This window comes from Echeneis naucrates, chromosome 18, assembly GCF_900963305.1.
Source record: "Echeneis naucrates chromosome 18, fEcheNa1.1, whole genome shotgun sequence".
In the NCBI taxonomy this organism is placed as follows: Eukaryota; Metazoa; Chordata; class Actinopteri; order Carangiformes; family Echeneidae; genus Echeneis; species Echeneis naucrates.
The window spans coordinates 10660208-10683254 of NC_042528.1; the positions used below are offsets into that span (position 1 = coordinate 10660208).

General features: G+C 40.1%; 6 protein-coding genes across 12 annotated transcripts; 5 read left to right on the forward strand and 1 right to left on the reverse strand.

Annotated features, from left to right (window-relative positions):
• Positions 1–358: 358 nt before the first annotated feature.
• LOC115058862 (uncharacterized) lies at positions 359–3183 on the forward strand. Of its 3 annotated transcripts, none has more exons than XM_029526408.1 (6): positions 359–786; positions 1182–1287; positions 1386–2090; positions 2180–2308; positions 2387–2430; positions 2555–3183. In XM_029526408.1, exons 1-6 carry the CDS (start codon positions 763–765, stop codon positions 2672–2674), a joined length of 1128 nt encoding a protein of 375 aa, XP_029382268.1. In that variant the 5' UTR covers positions 359–762; the 3' UTR covers positions 2675–3183. The 3 variants fall into 3 exon arrangements, with proteins under 3 accessions (XP_029382268.1, XP_029382270.1, XP_029382269.1); XM_029526410.1 differs by having other exon boundaries at positions 360–786; positions 1123–1287; XM_029526409.1 differs by having other exon boundaries at positions 361–786; positions 1126–1287.
• A 1475-nt stretch (positions 3184–4658) lies between these two features.
• LOC115058794 (uncharacterized) lies at positions 4659–5970 on the forward strand. The gene is made up of 4 exons (XM_029526310.1): positions 4659–4717; positions 4848–5546; positions 5636–5764; positions 5839–5970. The coding sequence occupies exons 1-4, from the start codon at positions 4666–4668 to the stop codon at positions 5916–5918; spliced, it is 960 nt and encodes a 319-aa protein (XP_029382170.1). The 5' UTR covers positions 4659–4665; the 3' UTR covers positions 5919–5970.
• Positions 5971–6096: 126 nt separating this feature from the next.
• On the forward strand, positions 6097–9464 carry LOC115058792 (uncharacterized). 3 transcript variants are annotated; one of them, XM_029526309.1, is made up of 6 exons: positions 6097–7025; positions 7362–7526; positions 7625–8329; positions 8574–8684; positions 8770–8813; positions 9105–9464. In XM_029526309.1, exons 2-6 carry the CDS (start codon positions 7472–7474, stop codon positions 9249–9251), a joined length of 1062 nt encoding a protein of 353 aa, XP_029382169.1. In that variant the 5' UTR covers positions 6097–7025; positions 7362–7471; the 3' UTR covers positions 9252–9464. The 3 variants fall into 3 exon arrangements, with proteins under 3 accessions (XP_029382169.1, XP_029382168.1, XP_029382167.1); XM_029526307.1 differs by having other exon boundaries at positions 6098–7025; positions 7365–7526; XM_029526308.1 differs by having other exon boundaries at positions 6097–7526.
• Positions 9465–10982: 1518 nt separating this feature from the next.
• LOC115058607 (uncharacterized) lies at positions 10983–13071 on the forward strand. Its single transcript, XM_029526020.1, has 5 exons — positions 10983–11040; positions 11190–11879; positions 12163–12288; positions 12378–12421; positions 12518–13071. Exons 1-5 carry the CDS (start codon positions 10989–10991, stop codon positions 12656–12658), a joined length of 1053 nt encoding a protein of 350 aa, XP_029381880.1. The 5' UTR covers positions 10983–10988; the 3' UTR covers positions 12659–13071.
• Positions 13072–17201: 4130 nt separating this feature from the next.
• On the reverse strand, positions 17202–22625 carry LOC115058766 (uncharacterized). 2 transcript variants are annotated; one of them, XM_029526256.1, is made up of 4 exons: positions 22532–22625; positions 19457–19529; positions 18999–19361; positions 17202–18802 (listed from the first exon to the last, which is right to left on the reverse strand). In XM_029526256.1, exons 2-4 carry the CDS (start codon positions 19485–19487, stop codon positions 18342–18344), a joined length of 855 nt encoding a protein of 284 aa, XP_029382116.1. In that variant the 5' UTR covers positions 19488–19529; positions 22532–22625; the 3' UTR covers positions 17202–18341. The 2 variants fall into 2 exon arrangements, with proteins under 2 accessions (XP_029382116.1, XP_029382117.1); XM_029526257.1 differs by lacking the exon at positions 22532–22625 and adding an exon at positions 20807–20829.
• On the forward strand, positions 20659–22519 carry LOC115058768 (uncharacterized). Of its 2 annotated transcripts, none has more exons than XM_029526258.1 (6): positions 20659–20704; positions 20833–21168; positions 21285–21338; positions 21454–21564; positions 21705–21739; positions 22283–22519. In XM_029526258.1, exons 1-6 carry the CDS (start codon positions 20659–20661, stop codon positions 22403–22405), a joined length of 705 nt encoding a protein of 234 aa, XP_029382118.1. In that variant the 3' UTR covers positions 22406–22519. The 2 variants fall into 2 exon arrangements, with proteins under 2 accessions (XP_029382118.1, XP_029382119.1); XM_029526259.1 differs by having other exon boundaries at positions 21708–21739.
• Positions 22626–23047: the final 422 nt, after the last annotated feature.

Genomic DNA, 23047 nt, shown 5'->3' on the forward strand with positions numbered 1-23047 from the left:
GGTGTGAAGCCCGGCGATTAGCACTATGGGCCACTGTGCAAGAGTTCACGTATCTCTTTCCTCCCTGAACTCCACCCACTGACTCCGCAGTTAGAGGAGACTATTGATAACTCAGAGACACAAGGCTTGACCCAGAGAAAGGCTTGTTAAAACAGGTAGAGTTGACTTAACTGCCTGGAAGTGTTTAGCAGCTTCGTGACCAGAAAGCTTCCCTTCACTGTTGGTGGAGACCAAAACAGAAGTAAAAGAGAGAGTTAATATTTGGCTTGTGTTTATCATGTAACTTTAGATACAACTCCAAATGAGTGATGATGGTACTTTGTATCTAAAGTTGAATTATTTCAAAAGTTTTCAAATCTTAATCTTCTGTTTGCATTATTTTCCACTGCCCCCTAATGGTCAAACATTTAGCGAATTGAGTCCTTTGTTCATCTTCATTTCTCAAAGATCTACAGTTTATCTCCAGCTGCAGTCACTTCTTCTCTCTTCTTCTCAACATCCACAATGCTGCTTCCTGCTTCACTGCGTCTGCTGGTACTGGTACACACCCACTCTTTGTCAACACACACATACATTACACAGTCACACATCTGCCTCTACTCTAGAGTTATGATATATCTGAGCTAACTGGATCCGTACACTGTATATGTGGATGAACCCCAGTGATGTTACCCTCAAGATAACTATTAGCTTTGAGAACACATGAGGACTGAGTGTAGCTCATCTGAAAGGGTCGACCCGACAGCGAGGATCTGACTTCTCATGGGAGCCTTATTGGGTGGAAAGGTAATGTTGTGAGCCCCTTTGGAGTTAAAATGCAAGAATTTAATTCAATGGTGGACTGCAAAGGCATTTGTCGAGGTATCAAACCTGCACATCTGAACCTATTCAACATAATGAAAGTCAGCCCACTGCCAAATGTTGAGTGTGATTCGATTGTATTGTTGTTCATTAATAGTAAATATATACTGCTCTATATGCCTCTCATTTATTTTTCCATAATTTCAAATATGATGTATGAAGGAAAAGTCTTTGTTTTAGTTTTTTCTCAACGTGTGAATCTCACCAAAAAGCAAAACTGACACAATAAGTTGATGTGACCATGTGATTGTATCTCCTAAGTAGGACAAAGGGTGCCGTGACAACTCAGCTTGGCTTCAAACACAGTTTTGTCTCTGAAGGGAGAAGGAAGTGTCAAGGTGCTTTTCTTCCAAGACAGAAGTTCGAAAACAATGGCATCTCTAAAGCTGATCTTCTGTCTGACATTTTTGTTCTTGGGGAAAATGGGTGAGTTTTGTTTCTTTATGGCTCTAGTTCATAGAAATGATGCAGAGAATTCAGACTTGAATTATTGTGCCTTTGTGTTTGTTCTCATCACACTGAAGCTCAGGAGGCTGGTCTGAAAGCGTCCACATCTGCGCACAAAGAGAGAAGTTTTATATCGGCTAATGTTGGAGACACTGTGTCTTTGCAATGTTTCTATGGTAAGGATTCAGCATGGATCTTCTGGTACAAGCAAACTCCTGGACAGATGCTGAGGCGCATCTCTACTTTTTTTTTGTACGATGGAACCACCAGGTTTTTGAACGAATTCAAGAACGATCCACGGTTCCACCTTCACACTGATAATGGGAACTTGTACCTGGAGATCAAACATTTGAGGATTGCAGACTCAGGAACTTACTACTGTGCGCACAGCCATAGTTATCTCTTAACATTTGCTGAGGGCACATTTGTCAATGTGAATGGTTTACGTTTGAACGCTCAGTCCTCGGTCCTTCAGTCAGGTCCGAGGACCATCAAGTTGGGAGGCTCAGTGACTCTCAACTGTACGGTCCAGAATGGGACCTGTGATGGAGAACACAGTGTTTACTGGTTCAAAGACTCTAGAGAATCACATCCTGGACTCATTTACACCCATGGAGAGAGGAATGATACATGTGAGAGGGAACCTGAGAGTCAAACACACTCCTGTCTCTACAACCTGGTACTAGAAGATCTGAATCTTTCCCATGTTGGGACCTATTACTGTGCTGTGACCTCATGTGGACGCATACTGTTTGGAAATGGGACCGAGCTGGACTTTGAGGGTGAGTACTACAATATTCGGGCAGAGAATTCATCACAGTAATGTAATGATAACTATGAGGGTTGAACTGTAACGTCTGGCTCTCTGCAGATGAGGAGCACTCTCCTTTATTGAACGTGTACTCCTTGAGCGGAGCTCTGGCATTCACCATCCTCCTGAACATTTTACTGGCTTTCTCACTTAACACATTAACCAAGAGAAATGGCAGTCACTGCACAGGTAACTGGGAATGTTACATTATATCATTATAAAGATATATATACTCAAAATGACTTATTTTTCTTTCTTTCACATCAGAGCTTCAAGCGGGAGCTTCAGCTGTAGCTACAGCTGACTCAGGGGTGAGTGTTACCGATTGAAATCAATTATTGATTATCAGACAAATTTAGTATCACACACTAAGTATGTGTTTCCTGGAATGTATTAATGGCACACTTCATAATCTGATGTATATTTTTTTTCCAGGGCTATGAAGATTCAGATAACCTTCATTATGCTGCTTTAAGGGAGCCGCGAGTCAGCCGAACAAGAAGGCAGAGGGAGGATACTCAAAGTCAGTGTGTGTACTCCAGTGTGAAGCAGTAGAACGGTTTCATCTGTTTGTTCAAGGTCATTTTCTTTGCATCTCTTCTGAGACATAGAGCAGATTTTCTTGAAACAGGAACTGTTTAAAAAAACATGGAACATGGTTTTCATATGTGTTGGAAAAGTAGACATATTTCTTCTGTGCCTAGAACAATTGCATCAGTCCCTCCATGCTGCAATAAACATATTCAACATGATCAGACTGCAGTTTGCAAGTATATCACAGATTAGCTGCAACATCCAATCGTCTGTACTCAGAAGAATCTGATATCCCTGTGTTTACTAGAGATGCTGCTTCAAATTCAGTGCTAAAACAATCTTTTTATGGCTTCCCTTCATGTCTGCAGTCAACAGCTGTGGCCGCCATATGCTGTGCTATCGGTGGTTCATATTGACACTCGTACTCTGTGTGGTTTTGTCAGATAGTGCTCTGAGGAAAATATTTTTCATCACCGAATTTGTTAAAGAGACAATTAACAATGTTATTGAATAAAGACATGTCCAGTTCACTGAGTAGAATAAAAATAAACATTCACCAGTTTTTGTACGTGCATTTGTTGTTATGAATGATGGCGATGATGACACTGTTATCCAATTATGATTAGCGCTGAGAAAATGGGTGTGGATGAACATAAACCATAAATATCACCCACAGTGCATGTAGGGTCAGATGCTGGTAAAGCAGAGAGGGTAAGGCATTTTGAAATGGGGCTGTAATGTGAGACAACCCATAGTTCAATATGAATGAACTTTCCAATCTGGCTGGTGCCGCTTTGGTAACGTGTTGTGAATGATATATTTTACTCTACATGGGAGTATCGTCTTATTTCGGAAAAAATGTTTACAGAGGAGATAAATCAACTGAGCGAATAAAATTTGGCCATCTCTCCATCCATCCATCCATTTGTCCGTTTGCGGGTCGCAGGGCTACTGGAGCCAATCCCAGCTCACATTGGGCGAGGGGTTGGGTACACCCTGTACAGGTCGCCACTCCATCACAGGGCGGCCATTTTTCCATAGACTTCAGCATAGTCTGACCTATTCTGACAGCCAGTGGTGTTGCCCCCTAATGGTCACTAGATATAGAGCAGGTTTCAGGCTCTACAGCATTGACTTTACTTGTTATCTTGCGAGTTTAACGCACATTGCATTCTAAAGAGAAAGTGAAAATATACAAAAACCTCAAGAAACAATAGCTATTCTCCACAAAGAAAACAAACAAACAACAAAATTAGCCAGCTTCACCAGCTTGCCAACATTAATATTCATGCTGCAAAGGGAGAAGAACCAAAATAGATAAACCTTGCAGAACCCACTGAATGCAAAGTAAATTTGTTTAACATCTCCTTTTATAAGTGATGACATGTCCCACATAGTATCTTTTCTGTGCTGTATGTTTTATTTAAACTCACCACCTTTTTTTCAGTTTGCTTAATATGGTCTATAATTTTCTTAATACTGGGAAACAGGATGTTTTTAACTCATTAACAGCTTTTCTTATCTTTTCCTTCATATTTCTGGGAGGTAAGCAGTAGTAGCACACACTTACTCTTGAACGCAGCACCTTCCCTGTTGGTCACATATGAAAATGCGATAAAAGCTGAACCAGTTTACAGGACAAATGTGTCTCTTCAGGACAGAACTTACTCCCCAGGGTTAGCTCTCTAGGTCAAATGGTCCAATTATTATTGATAAACTGCACAACATCACAGGAATTCAGAGTATTTATGTTTCTCCTGAAGTGGTAATACTGCAAACGGTTGCCGTGTTCTTAATCTATCAAGCAGGCTGAGCTGTGACTCTACAGATGTTAGTGTCTTCAAGCCCATCAGATTTCTGCCAGCATGTCATTCTTCTGGGGAAACTAAAACAGACATAGCTAACAGTGAACATGTGATGAGTGCTGCCTTGTCAGCCAATCAACACGCGTCCTCTCATATAAGAGTGGAGAGTGTATGGCAGTGCTTCTCAGTCAGCATGGAAATTTCAACATGATGGCGTCTTTGCAGATATTCTTGACTTGTTTGTGCTTGTGGAAAATGGGTGAGTTCGTATAGTAATGTCTTGTTCTAAAGGTTTGTCGTGACTCTTTGAAATTATTGTGTTTTTATGATTTGGCATTCTTATATAATTTCTCAGATTGATTAACTGTATATTTCCTTTTTCTCCTCAGGTCAGATGAATAATTTCATTCTTGCCAAAGTGGTTGATCAAGACAGTGGATTAATATCAGCTAATGTTGGTGACAATTTGACTTTAAAATGCTTCCATGTTGATCATGTTTCAATTTCTTTCTGGTATAAGCAAGCACCGGGACAGAAGCTGAAACGTATCTCCAGTAGCTCTAGGTATGAAAACAGTGGGAAGTTTTTCGATGAATTCAGGAATAATCCACGCTTTTCTCTAGAAAAAGGTCCTGGGTTTAGTCACCTAAAGATTTCAGATCTGAAACTTTCAGACTCAGCTACTTACAACTGTGGAAGTGGTTATTCATTTGAGGTTGAATTCATGGCAGCCATCACTGTCAGTGTACGGGGTTCAGGTTTTACTGTCCAGGTCCATCAGTCAGGATCTCAGACCGTCCAGCCAGGAGACTCAGTGACTCTCAACTGTACGGTCCAGACTGGGAACTGTGAAGGCGAACACAGTGTTCACTGGTTCAAAGGCTCAGGAGAATCACACGGAGGACTCATTTACACCCATGGAGGGAGAAATGGTACATGTGAGAGAACACCTGAGACTCAAATCGGCTCCTGTAACTACAATTTAGGGATCAAAAACCTGAATCTTTCTCATACTGGGGCTCTCTACTGTGCTGTGGCCTCATGTGGACACATACTGTTTGGAAATGGGACCGAGCTGGACTTTGAGGGTGAGTACTACAATATTCAGGCAGAGAATTCATCACAGTAATGTAATGATAACTGTGAGGGTTCAACTGTAACGTCTGGCTCTCTGCAGATGAGGAGCACTCTCCTTTATTGAACGTGTACTCCTTGAGCGGAGCTCTGGCATTCACCATCCTCCTGAACATTTTACTGGCTTTCTCACTTAACACATTAACCAAGAGAAATGGCTGTCACTGCACAGGTAACTGGGAATGTTACATTATATCATAAGATATATATACTCAAAATGACTTATTTTTCTTTCTTTCACATCAGAGCTTCAAGCGGGAGCTTCAGCTGTAAAAATTCTAATCACTGAATTTGTTCAACAGACAATTAACAATGTTATTCAGTAAGTACATGTCCAGTTCACTGAGTAGAATAAAAATAAAAACATTTACCAGTTTGTGTACGTGCATTTGTTGTTATGAATGATGGCGATGATGACATTGTAATCCAGTTATGATTAGCGCTGAGAAAATGGGTGTGGGGGAACATAAACCGTAAATATCACCCACAGTGCATGAGACACTTTCCATCAGTGGCTTCAAACAGTGTTTCCTTGTAATGGCAAGTATGGAACTGTATTTCAACTTCACTGTTTTTATCCAAACAAAATATAAGCATTTTTTGTTATTAATAAAAAAAATAAAATAAAATAAAATAAATACTGTGAGGGTGTGAAACCCAGCGATTAGCACTATGGGCCACTGTGCAAGAGTTCACGTATCTCTTTCCTCCCTGAACTCCACCCACTGACTCCGCAGTTAGAGGAGACTATTGATAACTCAGAGACACAAGGCTTGACCCAGAGAAAGGCTTGTTAAAACAGGTAGAGTTGACTTAACTGCCTGGAAGTGTTCAGCAGCTTCGTGACCAGAAAGTTTCCCTTCACTGTTGGTGGAGACCAAAACAGAAGGAAAAGAGAGAGTTAATATTTGGCTTGTGTTTATCATGTAACTTTAGATACAACTCCAAATGAGTGATGATGGTATTTTGTATCTAAAGTTGAATTATTTCAAAAGTTTTCAAATCTTAATCTTCTGTTTGCATTATTTTCCACTGCCCCCTAATGGTCAAACATTTAGCGAATTGAGTCCTTTGTTCATCTTCATTTCTCAAAGATCTACAGTTTATCTCCAGCTGCAGTCACTTCTTCTCTCTTCTTCTCAACATCCACAATGCTGCTTCCTGCTTCACTGCGTCTGCTGGTACTGGTACACACCCACTCTTTGTCAACACACACATACATTACACAGTCACACATCTGCCTCTACTCTAGAGTTATGATATATCTGAGCTAACTGGATCCGTACACTGTATATGTGGATGAACCCCAGTGATGTTACCCTCAAGATAACTATTAGCTTTGAGAACACATGAGGACTGAGTGTAGCTCATCTGAAAGGGTCGACCCGACAGCGAGGATCTGACTTCTCATGGGAGCCTTATTGGGTGGAAAGGTAATGTTGTGAGCCCCTTTGGAGTTAAAATGCAAGAATTTAATTCAATGGTGGACTGCAAAGGTATTTGTCGAGGTATCAAACCTGCACATCTGAACCTATTCAACATAATGAAAGTCAGCCCACTGCCAAATGTTGAGTGTGATTCGATTGTATTGTTGTTCATTAATAGTAAATATATACTGCTCTATATGCCTCTCATTTATTTTTCCTTATTTTCAATTTTGATGTATGAAGGAAGAGTCTTTGTTTTAGATTTATCTCAACATGTGAATCTCAACAAAAAGCAAAACTGACACAATAAGTTGATGTGACCATGTGATTGTATCTCCTAAGTAGGACAAAGGGTGCCGTGACAACTCAGCTTGGCTTCAAACACAGTTTTGTCTCTGAAGGGAGAAGGAAGTGTCAAGGTACTTTTCTTCCAAGACAGAAGTTCGAAAACAATGGCATCTCTAAAGCTGATCTTCTGTCTGACATTTTTGTTCTTGGGGAAAATGGGTGAGTTTTGTTTCTTTATGGCTCTAGTTCATAGAAATGATGCAGAGAATTCAGACTTGAATTATTGTGCCTTTGTGTTTGTTCTCATCACACTGAAGCTCAGGAGGCTGGTCTGAAAGCGTCCACATCTGCGCACAAAAAGAGAAGTTTTATATCGGCTAATGTTGGAGACACTGTGTCTTTGCAATGTTTCTATGGTAAGGATTCAGCATGGCTCTTCTGGTACAAGCAAACTCCTGGACAGATGCTGGATCTCATCTCTACTTTTTATTTGTACGATGGAACCACCAGTTTTTTGAATGAATTCAAGAACGATCCACGGTTCCACCTTCACACTGATAATGGGAACTTGTACCTGGAGATCAAACATTTGAGGATTGCAGACTCAGGAACTTACTACTGTGCGCACAGCCATATGTATCTCTTAACATTTGCTGAGGGCACATTTGTCAATGTGAATGGTTTAGGTTTGAATGCTCAGGCCTCGGTCCTTCAGTCAGGACTGAGGACTATCCGTTTGGGAGGTTCAGTGACTCTCAACTGTATGGTCCAGAATGGGACCTGTGATGGAGAACACAGTGTTTACTGGTTCAAAGACTCTAGAGAATCACATCCTGGACTCATTTACACCCATGGAGAGAGGAATGATACATGTGAGAGGGAACCTGAGACTCAAACACACTCCTGTGTCTACAACCTGGTACTAGAGGGTCTGAATCTTTCCCATGTTGGGACCTATTACTGTGCTGTGACCTCATGTGGACGCATACTGTTTGGAAATGGGACCAAGCTGGATGTTGAGGGTGAGTAACTATTAAATTGTAGTCATCCATAGAAAAGTAAAATCTAAGAACAGATCTTCAGGCATCTCTTTCGTTACTGAGATCTCTAAAAGAAAGAAGTTTAATTTTAGTCTCCTAAACGTGCAAGCATAGGCTGCATAGATAACCCAGAGCAAAAGAAGTTTGCTCTGAGTATGTTCCCATTAAACTTTGATTCTCCACAGAGACATCAGATAAAATCCTTTCTTTGTCTGGCTCTCTGCAGATGAAGCCAATTCTCTTGTTTATGTCCTGAGTGGAGCGTTGGCATTTACGAGCATCGTGATGATTTTACTGCTGGTTGCTATCATCAAGATAAAATACTGCCACTGCAGAGGTAAGTTGTGATGCTTTTACCAGGAAGGTTCTCTTGATTAAATATTTCTGTTGATTAAAAAAATTTTCTTGTGTTTTGCAACCAGATTCTAACAAAAAGCCGACTGTTCCTGTCGCGACAAATCCAGAGGTGACTTGTTTTTTAATAGCACATTTAAGATCTATTTTGCATCCAGTGAGATGGTGTTTATTTTGTGATAACAGAGTGGTTCTAGGTTTGATATAGGGGAAGTAAAAAAGATGGCAGTGTTTCTTTGTACCTGAAAGAGCAAATCTGGATTTAAAAAATAAAAAATAAAAACAGGAACTTTTATTACCTGAAAAGCACCTTTTGAATCCTCAACCGTCACTTATTTTGTGGATGAGCTCTAAATATTTGTCAGAAATTACTGTTGAACCACTTCTCTGTGATTTTTCACAGGGGCACCAAGATGCAGACAACCTCCAATATGCTGCAATAAATGTCAACCTGCCTGGCAGATCAAGCAGACAGGGGGGACACACTGAGACCCAATGTGTTTACTCAAGGTTAAATTACAAAAATCAGGCATTGATTCTTTCTAAATAAAAATTGGATTGTGCTTTATTTTGCCTTTGATGTATAATTTGAGATGTGTTTGTGGTGTAGCTATGTATTCCTTTTTCTGCTGAAGGAGTGTGCACCTTAAATAGTAAAATGGAAAGCAGGAAGTGGGTTTTATGGTGGTGGCAGACTTTTCACAACAATAATCCAAAAGGAAGACGTATGTGGGTTTTGCTATTTCTGATCTAATAAAGCTCATCAAATTCCAGAGTGTGTTTGTGAGGTGATATGTGCACAAGTGGTTTCATATCTGGTGGCAAACTCAGCCCTGGCGGCATCCCAAATGAGCATGTGGTTGATTTCACCTACCTCAGTAAGTTGGTGAGTGGTGAAACTCATTGATCTGTTTACAGCAGATATGTTTCTAACTTTCCAGCCTGGTACAGCATCCAAACAAATGAACAGGAGGAAAATTCCGGACTCACGATCGTATAAAATCATGTGTTACTCCGCGCAGCTGTAAATAAGATACAATCAAAGCTTTGATTCAAAATTTTACATTTCACTTAAAATTTATGGCCATTTAGATTTTTCTGTATATTACAGTGTGGAAAATGTGAGTGTTGCTCACACAGCTCTGAACTGGGGATGTATCAAACATCCCCCAAGTCCCCCAGTTGTCTCTGGGACCTTGTATCTGTCAGGTTTTGGGTTAATGCTGGTGTTTAGTGTTCTGTCCATGTCACTTCCTGTTTTATTTTGTAGTCCTGGTCCCTTCGTGTTCCCGGTTATGTTACTTCCTGGTTGTGTCCCATGTGGATTGTCTTCCCTGCCCTGATGTGGATCACCTGTGTCTTGTTTACCACTGTGTATTTAAGTCCTGTTTTCAGTGTTGTCCTGGTTGGATCCTTGTTGTTTGTCATATTGTCATTTTGTCCTACTTCGTCCTTGCCTGGTTGTTTTGCCCATGCCCTGTCGTTTTGTTCCTGCCTTGTCTGTTCGTTATTAAAGTGTTTTCACCATCGCATACCTGGTTTTCCGGCTCCTGCATTTGGGTCCTTCCTGCAACGCGCTCGCACCGCGTTTTCCCCTGCTGTGACAGTATCTCGCAGAACTGTTACTGAATTGTGTTGTGGTTTGTTATATAAATGCACTTTACTTTGAAGTCATTGATCGTAAGCCTCACAGCCACAGTGTCACAGCGAGCATACACTGACACTAAAGGTAAAGTGATATTGACCCACTCAGCATGAAAAACAGTCTAACAGGAACCACAACACACAGCAGAAGACTAAAGTGGCAAAAAAAGCAAAATGAGTTACATTTTAGGTTTGAAGGGAGGAGAACTGTACTCCACAAAGGCAAAAACACATTATTTCGTCTCAGTCTCCACTTTGACAGTAAAAATCGAAGTATTAAAACTTTTCGCCTTCAACTTAAGTCGTTGAAAGGAGCTGTTTAAAAACCATATGGTTTTTCAAATCCTTTCAAAGAAATACATGAAATGCAGCACATCAGTCCATCATACTGTATTGCATAGTGCACTGGCCATGGATGATTTGCTTAAGATCACGTATTTTTGTTGTCTCCTAAATGTGGAGCATGGTGATTAAGTTTTGATATACAGCTCAGACATATTTCACCCTGTGCATGAGGCTGTGGAAAATGCTGTTTCTTATAAGGCAGACAAAGGCACCAGGTTAGCCAATCAAACGTAGCCTTGTCTGAGAGGAGTAGAGTAACAATCAGCATTCTTTCATTCAACTCAGAAACTGAAACACAATGACTTCACCAATGTTTCTTCTCTCTCAATATTTGTTCTTGTGGCAAACAGGTGAGTTGTGTTTTTCTGGCACTAGGTTGCATCTTTTGGTGTTTGCTCAGTCCTCAGAGCGATGTTTCTTCGATATTTATTTACAGATAACATGGATTTTGTGCCATTTAATTGAAACCAGGGTTGCTTTGTTTCTAATTTCACTTCAGCTCAAACAGTTGCTCTCAAATCCTCCTCATCCGTCCATCAGGAGAGCGTTAGCGTATCAGCTAAAGTTGGAGGCAATGTGACTTTACCGTGTTCAGTCAGTGATTCACCATGGTTGCTCTGGTATAAGCAAACTCTGGGACAGAAGCCGCGGCTCATCTCTGACTTCTATGTTTATGATGCAAAGAGCACATTTTATGAGGAATTCAAGCTGAATCCCCGCTTCAAACTGGATACTAAAAATGGCAAAAATCACTTGACAATCTCTGATTTGCGCATCTCAGACTCAGCTACTTACCACTGTGCAAAAAATAAATTAGCCGGGTTTGAAATTTTTGCAAGTATTGTTGTCAATGTAAAGGCTTCAGGTCTGGAGGTCCATCAGTCAGGATCTTTGACCATCCAGACAGGAGACTCAGTGGCTCTCAACTGTATAGTCCAGACTGGGATCTGTGATGGAGAACACAGTGTTTACTGGTTCAAAGACTCTGAAGAATCACGTCCTGGAGTCATTTCCACCCGTGGAGGGAAGAACAATACATGTGTGAGGGAACCTGACACACAAATAAACGCTTGTGTCTACAGCGTACCGATAACAGACTGGAATACCTCATCTGCTGGGACCTATTACTGTGCTGTGGCTTCATGCGGACGCGTACTGTTTGGAAACAGGACAAAGTTGAAAATTGAGGGTGAGTCACTCTCTAGAAAAGGAATTTGCATATAAAGTTGACTTGATGACTCAATAATTGTTTTAATATTTCTGGGCGGCAAGTTTTATGCCTTTATCTGTTAGTGAAGAGTATAAAGACAGATGGTGAAGAGAGACAGAAAGTGCAGAGTAGAAATACGTAGTAATGGATCTGACAAGGATTACACCCTAAATGCTCGACCATCAGCAGCCCAGAGTAGTCAAACTTCTAATAGAAATGCTATTACGCTAATGATTCTCTACTGATTCTAATGGATTTTCAGATAAAGCGGGCTCTCTCGTCTTGATATATTTTTTGAGTGGAGCTCTGTCCATCACCACCATCGTGGTCGTCTTACTGGCATTCTTAGTGTACAAGACAAACAAATTAAGAAGCCACCAATCTCCGGGTACAGTAACTGATACTGTTTATATCAGCATCTGACCACAGAACATGAATTTTCTTTTTTAATTTTCTTTTTCTTTGTTTCACAATCAGAGTTTCAAGGAAGATTTGGAGCTCCTTTCACAGCGAACAATGAGGTATGACTTTCTATCTACTGTCTTTCTCTTTTTGTTGTCATGTATCAATAATTTAGTGTCAGAGTCCGTCTTGATTTTTCCATCTTTTGTTTCCAGGGTATTCAGGATGCAGACAGCCTTCATTATGCCGCTGTGAGAGGGAGCCTGCCCAACAGATCAAACAAACAGAGGGAAAACAAGAAGAGTGAATGTGTGTACTCCCATGTAGTCGACTCGGCCACTTTAAATAAGAATTAATGTGGAGTAATATAGACTGCCCCCAGATTTAAAGGTTAATATCTGCTTAGGGCTTTAAAGCTTGTGGTTATCATGATTAATATTTGTTTTCTTACTGAGCCATTTATCAAATAACTTTTGGTAAGCTTTTTTTTTTTTTCACATGGTGAATTCTCTCTCAAAAAACAGAGCTTGAACTAATCGCTTTTTTTGCATTTTATGTCGTCAAGGATTGAATTCAAAAAGAAAAATCAATCGGTGTGTTGTGCGTGTGGCAAAACTGTGGTGTGACTATTGTCAGTAGGTGAAAGCTGATATGCCTGACATTGAGCTGGTGCCTTTGTGAAAAAAAGTTTTACAGTTTCCCTTTTAAAAAATTAAAAACACTTCAAAGTCACTCATGTGACTGCTTTGGGTAAAATGAGGCCTCTACAACTTTTTAATTTCTCTTTAATTGTTAAAAAACAACCTTTTCCTGCTTGGATACCTTGTTGATTGTAATATCCAGAGAGGTTTAATTAAAATGCTCCATCAAACCAAAATTCACTTTGATTTATTTGATTTAGTTGATTTATTTGTGCTTACACTGACACCTGATAAGTTCTTGGTTGTGTTACGGGGAGCTGAAAGGCAAATTCAAATGCAAATGCAGATGCAGGACATAATTCATCTTCATCTTTGTGACAGGATGTTGACTTTCATAATATTATTTCAAACAGAACTTCACTATACATAAAAGCTCTTCCAATGACAGTGCATGATCCACATGAAATAATTATTAATTATTATTATATATATGTAAAAGGTGTCAAGTGTGTTGTTGTAATTGTGTTGCTTGCAAACCACAAATCTTTTGCTTGTGATCAGTGACACAATAACAAATTCTATTTAAGGTTTTATCCTGTGCATATTAAGCTGTTCTCTAAGTTGCGCAACGTGCGGTTGTGTTTGTGTCTGTGCGTGTGTGTGTTGTTTCGAGCATGCGACAAATAACTTTGGAAAAGTTGAACCTGAGAGTATGTGTGTGTGCGCACTCATAAAAATAACTGGTTTGTGTGGCTGGTTCATTTAGAACATTTACAGAATTTTATGTTTTCATGTCTGTGACACATTTTGCAAATCTCCTTTTTTATAAAGTGCCGTGTAATGGATCTTCTTGTCTTGTCTGGCATGTCTTGTCAGTCAGACATTTTTTTTGTTTGTGTCTCTCTCTCAGTTCTCAAGCGCCTACATAACACAGGAGCCATTTTCTAATATCCATTCTTCTGAATTAAGGATGCACAGAACAATATGGACTCAGAGTATTTCTGCTCCTTAATAAGTAGCCCATACTGTTTTGCAAATTCCTACTGTCCTGTGGTCAAAACACCACGAAGAGAATAACTCAATTTCTGCTGTGCATACAAAGGTCATCCACCTTTCCATGATTTCAGAGGTTCGGTGTGTACATAAAGTCATCCACGAGACTGGTCCCAGTCCATATGTCAAAGCATACAGCATAGAGTACTGCTGTATGCTAAACTGCACAGGCTTCTATATCTTGTGGTGTCGTTGGGTTATATAGGGCATTATATTATATTCAAATGACAACTCACCCACATGCTGCCTATAGACTCCGCCATCATCAAACCTCTTGAGATTTTAACATCATCAACAAGTTATGTGGGTGTTCACATCAACAGTAAATCTAAGAGGACCGATAGCCTTTCCTGTCGAGAAATCAGACATCATTCATGGCATGGTCTGCTGGGTGGAGCAGCAGGATGAGACTGACTGAGACAAACAATCAGGAAAGCCAGCCCTGTACTGAGGTGGTGGGTGGGCAGATGGCTAAGCTCTCTTTTCTGATGATCAACTCACCCCCTGCAGGTCTAACAGGTAAAGTCAAATGTAAGTTCTAAAAGCCAGCGCGGAAATAGCTGTGATAAACAAGAGAGACACTAACGTGTGATGTTCAAAAGTCCCTCTTGAACTATTATACCCCTCCTCCAAACCGGAAACCTGCATGATGGGGGAACATTTTAATCTAACCAACCGTCAGCTTTTGATTTTAGTTTTGAGTTCTGTGGTGAAGAACGTGTGAACTACAGTGAGCATGTTTCCGGTGGAAACTTAACTCTTAATTTGAACACAGGAAGACTGGCCAGTGGCCTCCAGGTCACAGTGCAAAGCAGCTCAGGGAGAAGTTAAAAGCAAAGGCAAGTCTTTGTTCTGAGACACATGCTGCGTGCACCCAGTCAGTCGAGCTAAGTCCTTTATCCTCTTCAGTTGTTCGGCTCCAGCGTAGTATAATGATTGTCCTCCTTTTTCTCCCCCTGCTCCAGAATATTTAATCTTAATGTTCACTTCCCTCAGTTCTTTTTGTTGTCTAAGTGACACCATTCTAGTCAAGTGAGAGGTTTGGCCATCTTGGTTTTGTTTAAACCAGGAAGCTTATTTCGAAGAGAGGGAGGAGCTGAGGCAGAGTGAGGGCTGGATCTGACCTGCTCTGTACTCCATCCTGATTGTGTAAACTGTAACTGTCTATCTTACTGTCTAATTTTTGTTTTCTATTATTACACAACTATGATCCACACTGATCAGAAATCAAAAAGTTTGAGATGAACCCTTGTTCACTTTGGTTGTAGCTTTGGCATTCAACATCCTGATCATTATTTTTGCCATTTAGTGCTGATTTTGGCTAAAGATTCTTACAGTCCTAGGACTGCTACACAACAGTGTCACCTTTGACACCTGAACAATGTTGTTTAATGTTTTGTTTCAATGACAATGGAAACAACATAAATATGGCACAACAAATGTGACTATTGCATCATGATGAACTATTTTATATTTTATTTGCAGTTACATCCAAATGCAGAAAATGCAAATGCAGCAGATGGCAGCATATCAAGAGGACAGAGGGGTGAAGCCATGAGTGAGTGTGTGAGTAAGGCACTAGAGCTGGACACACTTCAACCCTACTTTGCTTAAATCCTCCTGAAACATCAACATTTCTGTCGCTATGATTTCACTGAAAGTCAAAAAATGCAAATGCTTGCCCTGCAATAAACTGAGCTCTTCCATAAAAGTAAGATCTGCCTTATATTATTGGTTTTGTTTGACATCACATCGTCAGTGCAGGCAGATATCAAAGAACAGCTCTCACACCTCCTGTAATACCGATACCAATAGAGTTGTCTATTCTAAAAGCTTCAGCTGCCCTGTGTCAGTTGTATCGCATGCAATTTGTGAGTTTACACATAGAGATCACAGAAAGCTGTTTGTAGTTTCTTTTTTTTTCTTTTTTTGGCCTCACGGATTCAGGCTTTTCATTACCTCTTCAACAGTAAAGAAAGGAGCTCTCACAGCCTCTGTGTGTGTCTGTCTTTGTCTTTGTGGTTTCTAGCAGACAACAGCAGTAAACTGAGGTTACTACTGAGCAAACTACATTCAAACGGTTAAGTATATAAAGCCACCGGAAAGAAAATGGTTCGGGCCTGTAAGAGCTGCTCATAAGAAACATATAAGTGTGTGTTGAAGACATCCGCACAAAAGGAAACACCTACACTCAACCAGAGAGAGTGCAGCCACAGCCCCGGTGGTTAGATAAGCAGTGTGCTTCAGTTTTCCAGAAGGGTGATCTGCACCCAAGTGACTCTGCAACTATTTACGCCCAAATGGAATGCCTTTAAACCAAATTAATTTTTTTTTCACTTAAAAACTAAACAAAGCACTTTACAAAGGAAGCCAAATTCACACACACACACACACACACACACACACACACGCACACACGCACACACAAACCATTCCATATCTACCATATTTAGAGGCGGGGATTAAACCAAAACCTTTTAATCAGTAGACAACCCATTGTAACCTCTGGGATTATGATGGATAATTGGATCAAGTACAAAGTTGAGCTCCAAGGGATTGAAGTTTAAATGTATATCTTTTCCACTCGTGCCAGCAGCTCTGTGGTTTCCATGTAGGGGGCTGATGATCTGCAGTCTTACTGCAGATGGTGACTTGTGATGTTAGAGCTCCTCTGGATCTGTGATGCACGCCTGAAGCTTAGTTATCGCGCAAAAAAAACCTTTAAACTGGGATCATAACATATTTAGGTACACTTTCCAGATTATGTTTGACTAGGTAATAAAAGTGTGATGTTTCAGTGCAGGAAAATATTGTACCTTATGTAACTTCAGCTTTCAGGTCTACTGGGCTGATTGTTGGATGGAAGACAGGTTAACCAGGTCAGGAAAAGACCACCGTTATAGTAATTGCATTTCAGTTTTATTTCTGATTGTGTTCAGGCTGAACTAAATAATCAGGGTCGCTGTCGTATGTTGCAGCATCTTCCCAGTAACAGCCCAAGCACTCTTGTGGTCAGCAGTGAAAGAGATCTTGCTGTAAATCTTTACACTTCAGTCATGTTATTTTTTAAGATTCTTTATTTCCTTCGTGTGTGTGTGTGTGTGTGTGTGTGTGTAGGTGGTTTGAATCAGAAATATTAAGGTGGCAATGCGATTAAGTCATGTTTATGGGGGCGATAAGATGGCATACTTGCTAAAGTTCTGGCATTACATCTTTTTCGGTCTCTTGACCAATGAAATTATGTTTTTGTGAAGTGCACAATGTGTTACGAAATCATGTTTATTTACAGGAGATTTGGTTCAGGCAGAGCAGAGACTCAAAAGAAAAAGGGCAAAGGTCATATGTAACAAAAACTGTTATTCTGGTTACTTTTGCTTGATGACCTCAAGTTATATTCATATTTAAAGCTTGTTTGCTCTTGTGAAATTCAGTTGACGGCTTTGCAAACCACTTTCAAACCAAATAGCATCACTCACACAACAGTATGAGAACATTCACACCTCTTACTGCGGAGACTATTTTGTGTGAACAAGAAAGTAAGTAAAAGAAGGTTGTTCTGGACAGTGGCAGCCCATGCAGCAGAGCTCTCTTGCACCACAAAAACAGCTTTATATTTTGTTTGCAAAAGCATCCACACTGTTTCCTCAAGAAGGTTTTCGGCCCACACTATAGCTGAATGTAAGTACAATTTTCGCACCCGCCCAAACAATCCAAACAAACCAGGAGCATCCTTAGTAAACATGTCAAGGGAGGGAAAAGCTAAACTGTTCTTACTGGGAACCAGCAAAGCAATACAAGCAATGAGTCCACACCAACTGGTTTTACTTAGTTTTGTGGATTCACAGAATTTTGAACAAGTCCAGTTTATTTTATATCTCATGAATTCAATAAAAATGTGCATTTTAGTTAAATATATGCATAAAGCAGCTTTTCACAGAGTGAGGCTTTAAAATCAACATCTGAAATCGCACCCAACTTTTGGGTATCTTTGCAAGGTTTTATGGTCAGAGGAGAAATCTGTGAACTTTCGAGACCTGATAAAAGAATTGTTCTTTCGTTTCAGTTAGGGCTGAAAATATTTGGCTGCCCAGTTTTTGATAGTGGCTCTGGACTTGACTTTTCAGGGACTAAATCAGTGTTACCAAAACATTTCCATCTTCCTGTCAAACTGTCTTCTTCTATAGTCCTGCCCCAACACAAACTGGAACATCTCTGTACACCTGAATTGGTATTCATTTGACATTTTTTAAAAGAAGCAGTATAATAGTTTTCCAAATGAAAAGTTTGACTAAACACAGATTACTACTGCTGAGAAAAAAGCGATAGTAAAAGTATTGAGGAGGGATTAAGATGAGCCACATTCAGCATGCCTCCTGCTCTTACACTTGTAAACCAAGAGACAAACTGTTAGAAAAAACAGGAGAATCCCAATTCTGATGATGGAGAGCCAGGCTAAGATCCTCATCTGGATCACGTCCTCTGAAATGAGCAGCGTGGTCCCATTGCCAAACAGTATCTCTCCACAAGAGGCCACAGCACAGAAGTATGTTCCGGTATCAGAGGAGAGCAGGTTCGTCCTCTGAAAATGGTACACGCAGCTCCCTGAGGAAAACTCCGATGTGGACACGTTTTTACACTGATCCTCATGTGTGTGAAGGATCCCTTGGCGATCACCATGTCTGAACCAGTAAACGCTGTGCCCTGTATTGCACGTCGCAGTGCGTATCATGCAGTTCAGTGTCACCGAGCCGCCCTGCAGGACGGTCTCAGACATTGGCTCCTGGACTATTTCCTGGATTGTTGCTCCTAGATTACAATTGAAGTCAGTATTAATCACTTTAGTTTCAACCAGTTAATCAATCAAATTAATCAAAATTCTTCTGAAAGCTGACGTGAAAACATTTTCTACAAAAGCTTTTCTTGTTCAAACAATACGTTCTATTTTTTTTTTGTTTTCTATGTCTTTTTCAGCCAAAGTCTATGAAATACAAACGTACGATACCTCTGACACTTAAGAAGACTCCCTCTCCAAATTCCACCATGTTAGAATGTGAGCTTCCACACAAGTAAGTGGCTGAATCTGACAACTGGACATCAGAGATGCGTAAATGATTCCTCCCTTCCATCCTCACCACAGAGAAACGAGAGTTCTCCAGCCAGTGGAGGACTTTGGATGGTTCATCATATTTGTAGAATGTAGACAGGAGCTCAGGACTGTTTCCTAAAGTTTGGCGATACCATGAGAAGTGCATTGACACCTGGCTGTCGTGGAAGCAGTGTAAAATCACATCATCCCCAACGTTGGCTGATACAACACCCGTGTCTTGTTTGACTGCTGCTGACTGGATCACTGCTGCCAGCTGAACTGAATCGAAAACATGCAAAGTTATAGAAGACATCCATTGGAATAAAATGTTTTAACTTTAAAAGACTGAATACATTTTATATAAAAATACTTACATACTCCACAGAGGATTGTATACAGGTGCATCGTCTCTGAGGTCTTGGGAACTGAAGGTGTTTCGTGCTAGAGCTTAAGTAAAAATGAGGTTGCACTTGATTGGCTGCTAAGAAGGTCAATGTGTGGTATCTTAAACATCCGTTTTGGCCTTAGAAGGAAATGAATGTTTTTGATTCTGACAATTGTTCCAAGGCATCATAAAAAAATTTCAATTAAACTATTTCTTATTGCTTATGTAGTTTCTGATGTGAATTGATTTCTTTTCATAAAACAGACAATACTCAAAAAAGTCACTGCAAGTGCTGATTGTGAAAAGTTCTGAGCTTGTGTTTTGGTATTTATTTTGGCAGCTTCTGTTGGCAGCAAGCTGTAACATGTGCTGAAGTATGTGATGAGCAAGTGTCAAAGGTGAATTTTAGTAAGATGGTATTTTCACATGATGATGAATTCACTTGACGAAGCTAGATGATTTTGTGAGATTCAGATGACCGAATGTCAACGTGCACATAGTTTTGTATTTCCTCACAGAGAAACCAAAGAGAGCGTCCGGTCCACCGGCGTCCCAAAAGGATAAACACTGGGCTCACTGCTATTCACTGTTCATTTATTGACGCTTCCTTTCTGCCGTTTGTGTCAGAAATATAGGAGCTGGACTAATCTAACAACCTGACCCTGAATGTGTACGACAGAGGAGACAGAACACAACACAGCATACGTCAGCGCCAGCCTTATTTCTCCAAAGCTGGTTCCAAAGGATTCAAACAGACACTGCTGCTGCTGCGATCATTGTTCACATCTCTGGCTTATTCATTTACCCATGTTATCATTATAATTAAGAATAATTTCCATTGTGCAGTCCCAAACTGGCTTCAAAGATGCCCTAATCTGGAATTCTGTCATTGCTGTGGTTTTGCACACGGCTTTACAAAAGAACAACAGTTTGCTTTTCAATGCTTGAAACAAATAAAGATGACTCTGCAAGGCTGTTAGAAACTATGTGAGGGTACTTTCCAATGACTGCTTTATGTTGACATGATTAAAGGTAATGATCTAAACTTCTTTGAGGTACCTTCTATCTCACCTTGCAACTACTAAACAATGTGGTGAGAGATTAGATCTGCCTCGTAAAAATTGCTTAATCCCCGCCCCTTTCCGAAAGACTACGTAAAGGAGGTCACTGTGCAGTACAATGAGCAGTACAATGAAGAGTCCAACTTTAGTTACAGCTTTACTTCTCTACAGCTACAGTAAGTAATCGATTATATCAATTTCACGCAATTATGTAAACCTTTAATCTAAACTTTCCTAATATTGAATTTTTGTTTTTAGTTAATCAAAGGAGGACTAACTGTCTTGTTTCTGCTGTTTGTTTCAGGCTGGATCTCTGTCTCAGAGTCTCGGACGGTGGACGCCCAGTCTGGTGGAGATGTCACATTGCTGTGCTCCAATATTTCCCAGGAAACTACTCAGACAGACTGGTTCAGATTGAGCAATGGAACTAAAGCCACCTGCGTCTCCTCCATATACAGGCCTGATGGCCCACCTTCATTCTGTAAAGGATTTGAACATGGATTTGAAATGAGCACCAACGTCACCATGATCTTCCTTAAGATCAAGAGAGTGAATTTATCTGATTCTGGATTCTATTTCTGTGGCTTTTACAAAGACCAACACACAGTCATTGGTGAAACAACTTATTTAAATGTTCAAGGTAAGAATGTATTTATGTTGAACCTCAACCGGAGATGCTATTTTCTCATCATATTTGCAGCACAAAGACAAAGTAAAGCCAAAGCATGTGAAATAATGAATCTATGCCTTGAACAGGTGATAGTGAATCTGATGAGCTGGAGGATTCTGATCGTGATTATAAAGGAAAAGGTCCTTTATCTCAATTTTTGTCCTCCGACAATTATCAATATTGCCAAAGGGCATACAATTTTTGGATGAACAATGTCTTTAGTCACCAGAGTTCATACTATTATTTTGATTGTAGAACTGTGCAATGGAACAGCAGATCTGATGAGTGTGATACTCGGGGGTCTGACCGTTCTTCTCACTATCGTCGTCATTGTCCTGATTATTAGGATCTGTAGACTTCAGAAAGGTACATGTGATATTTATTTCACTTTTTTTTTTTTTTACATTCTTGTAAATTGTCACAAAATATAGCTACGTGAGTAAATTTTAAAGCGAAGCACAGTCAGTAATAATGAACTAATTAGACTTTTGTCTTTCACCACGAAGCAGTAAATGAAGAATCAAAGACCAAAAAAAATAAGGTAAAACTATTTTACTTTTTTTAACTATCATTATTATTATTGTTTTATTTTATTTCATATTGGGTTTGTCACGCAATTGTGAATGCGTGAATCCACAAATTTTACCTGATAATTAAAATGTGTGTCTTTTTTTTTTTTTTTTTTACCCTGTAAACTGTTGTTATGGTCTAAAAGTTGAATTTAACTGGGGAATGGTAAATGAATGACCTCTGACCTGAGGTGGCACTATAAAGATCATTCAGGAAAGCAGGAACCTTTCCTAGTCCTTTGTAGCCTCACTGAAAATCAGACCTGTTGATTAGTATCAGAGTCGGCATTGGTTTGGTTCATTGTGACTGAGTTCTACAGTTCTGAACTTTCTAAATTAGAGCCAAAACTATGTCCACCAAATTTATCAATGTTTGTCACCTCCTTACTTCTTAAACTGCTGCTTGTCACCCTTCCCTGAGTAGTTAGGGATCTTGGCGCAACAAAAACCGCATACAACTGCAAAGTTTCAGTTTGTGTTATACATTATGTGATTCTAAATACTCTGATTTACAGAATCTCAACTCAGAGGACCTGAACTACGCAGCTCTCAGTTTCAAAGCCAGACCAAAGAGGAACCGTAGACCTGTAACAGGGAGGGAGGTGGAGCCAAATGTTGTGTATGCTGCCACCAGATAGATTTATCTGAGATGTGCTGAGGCTTTGCCACATTCACCTGTCTCTGTGTTTATATTTGCATGTATGGTTAGAAGGACTCACACTCACTCGCTGACTCAAAATAAATTTTGAATATTCGATACTCACATTCTGTTGTCCTCCGTGTTTCTTTATGTCTCTTGATCAAAAGCTGCGTTATACTTAACTTTTCTTCATTGTGTTTGAGAGGATGTTTGCTGTGTGATGAAGGAGTCAGGAAGGACACTCTCAGGAAACTGAGAGGCTAGACTCAAATGGTCTGTGGGGGAGTAAGTGAGAAATTGTGCACTGGTTTCTCAGGAAAAGATAGCGCAGTGTGGTCTGAGCTTATTTGGGGCCTCTAAAGACAATGCTTTGAAGGCTGGTATGATAGGAAGTAGTAAAAAAAATCGAACTTGCTCAGGACAAACCATCACACTGTTCATCAGCATCTGGCTTCAACACTGAAGAAAGACATTTGATGTGACAAATTCATCTCTGTAACAAGACACAGCTCTCCATACTTGTTCAGCAGTCCACCATGTCTTATACATTCTGTCAATCACACAATAACCACGCCCTGATCCTTAGCCTGCTTTATGGGTTATTTCCTCTAAATGGGACAATCATTCTGAAGAAATCACA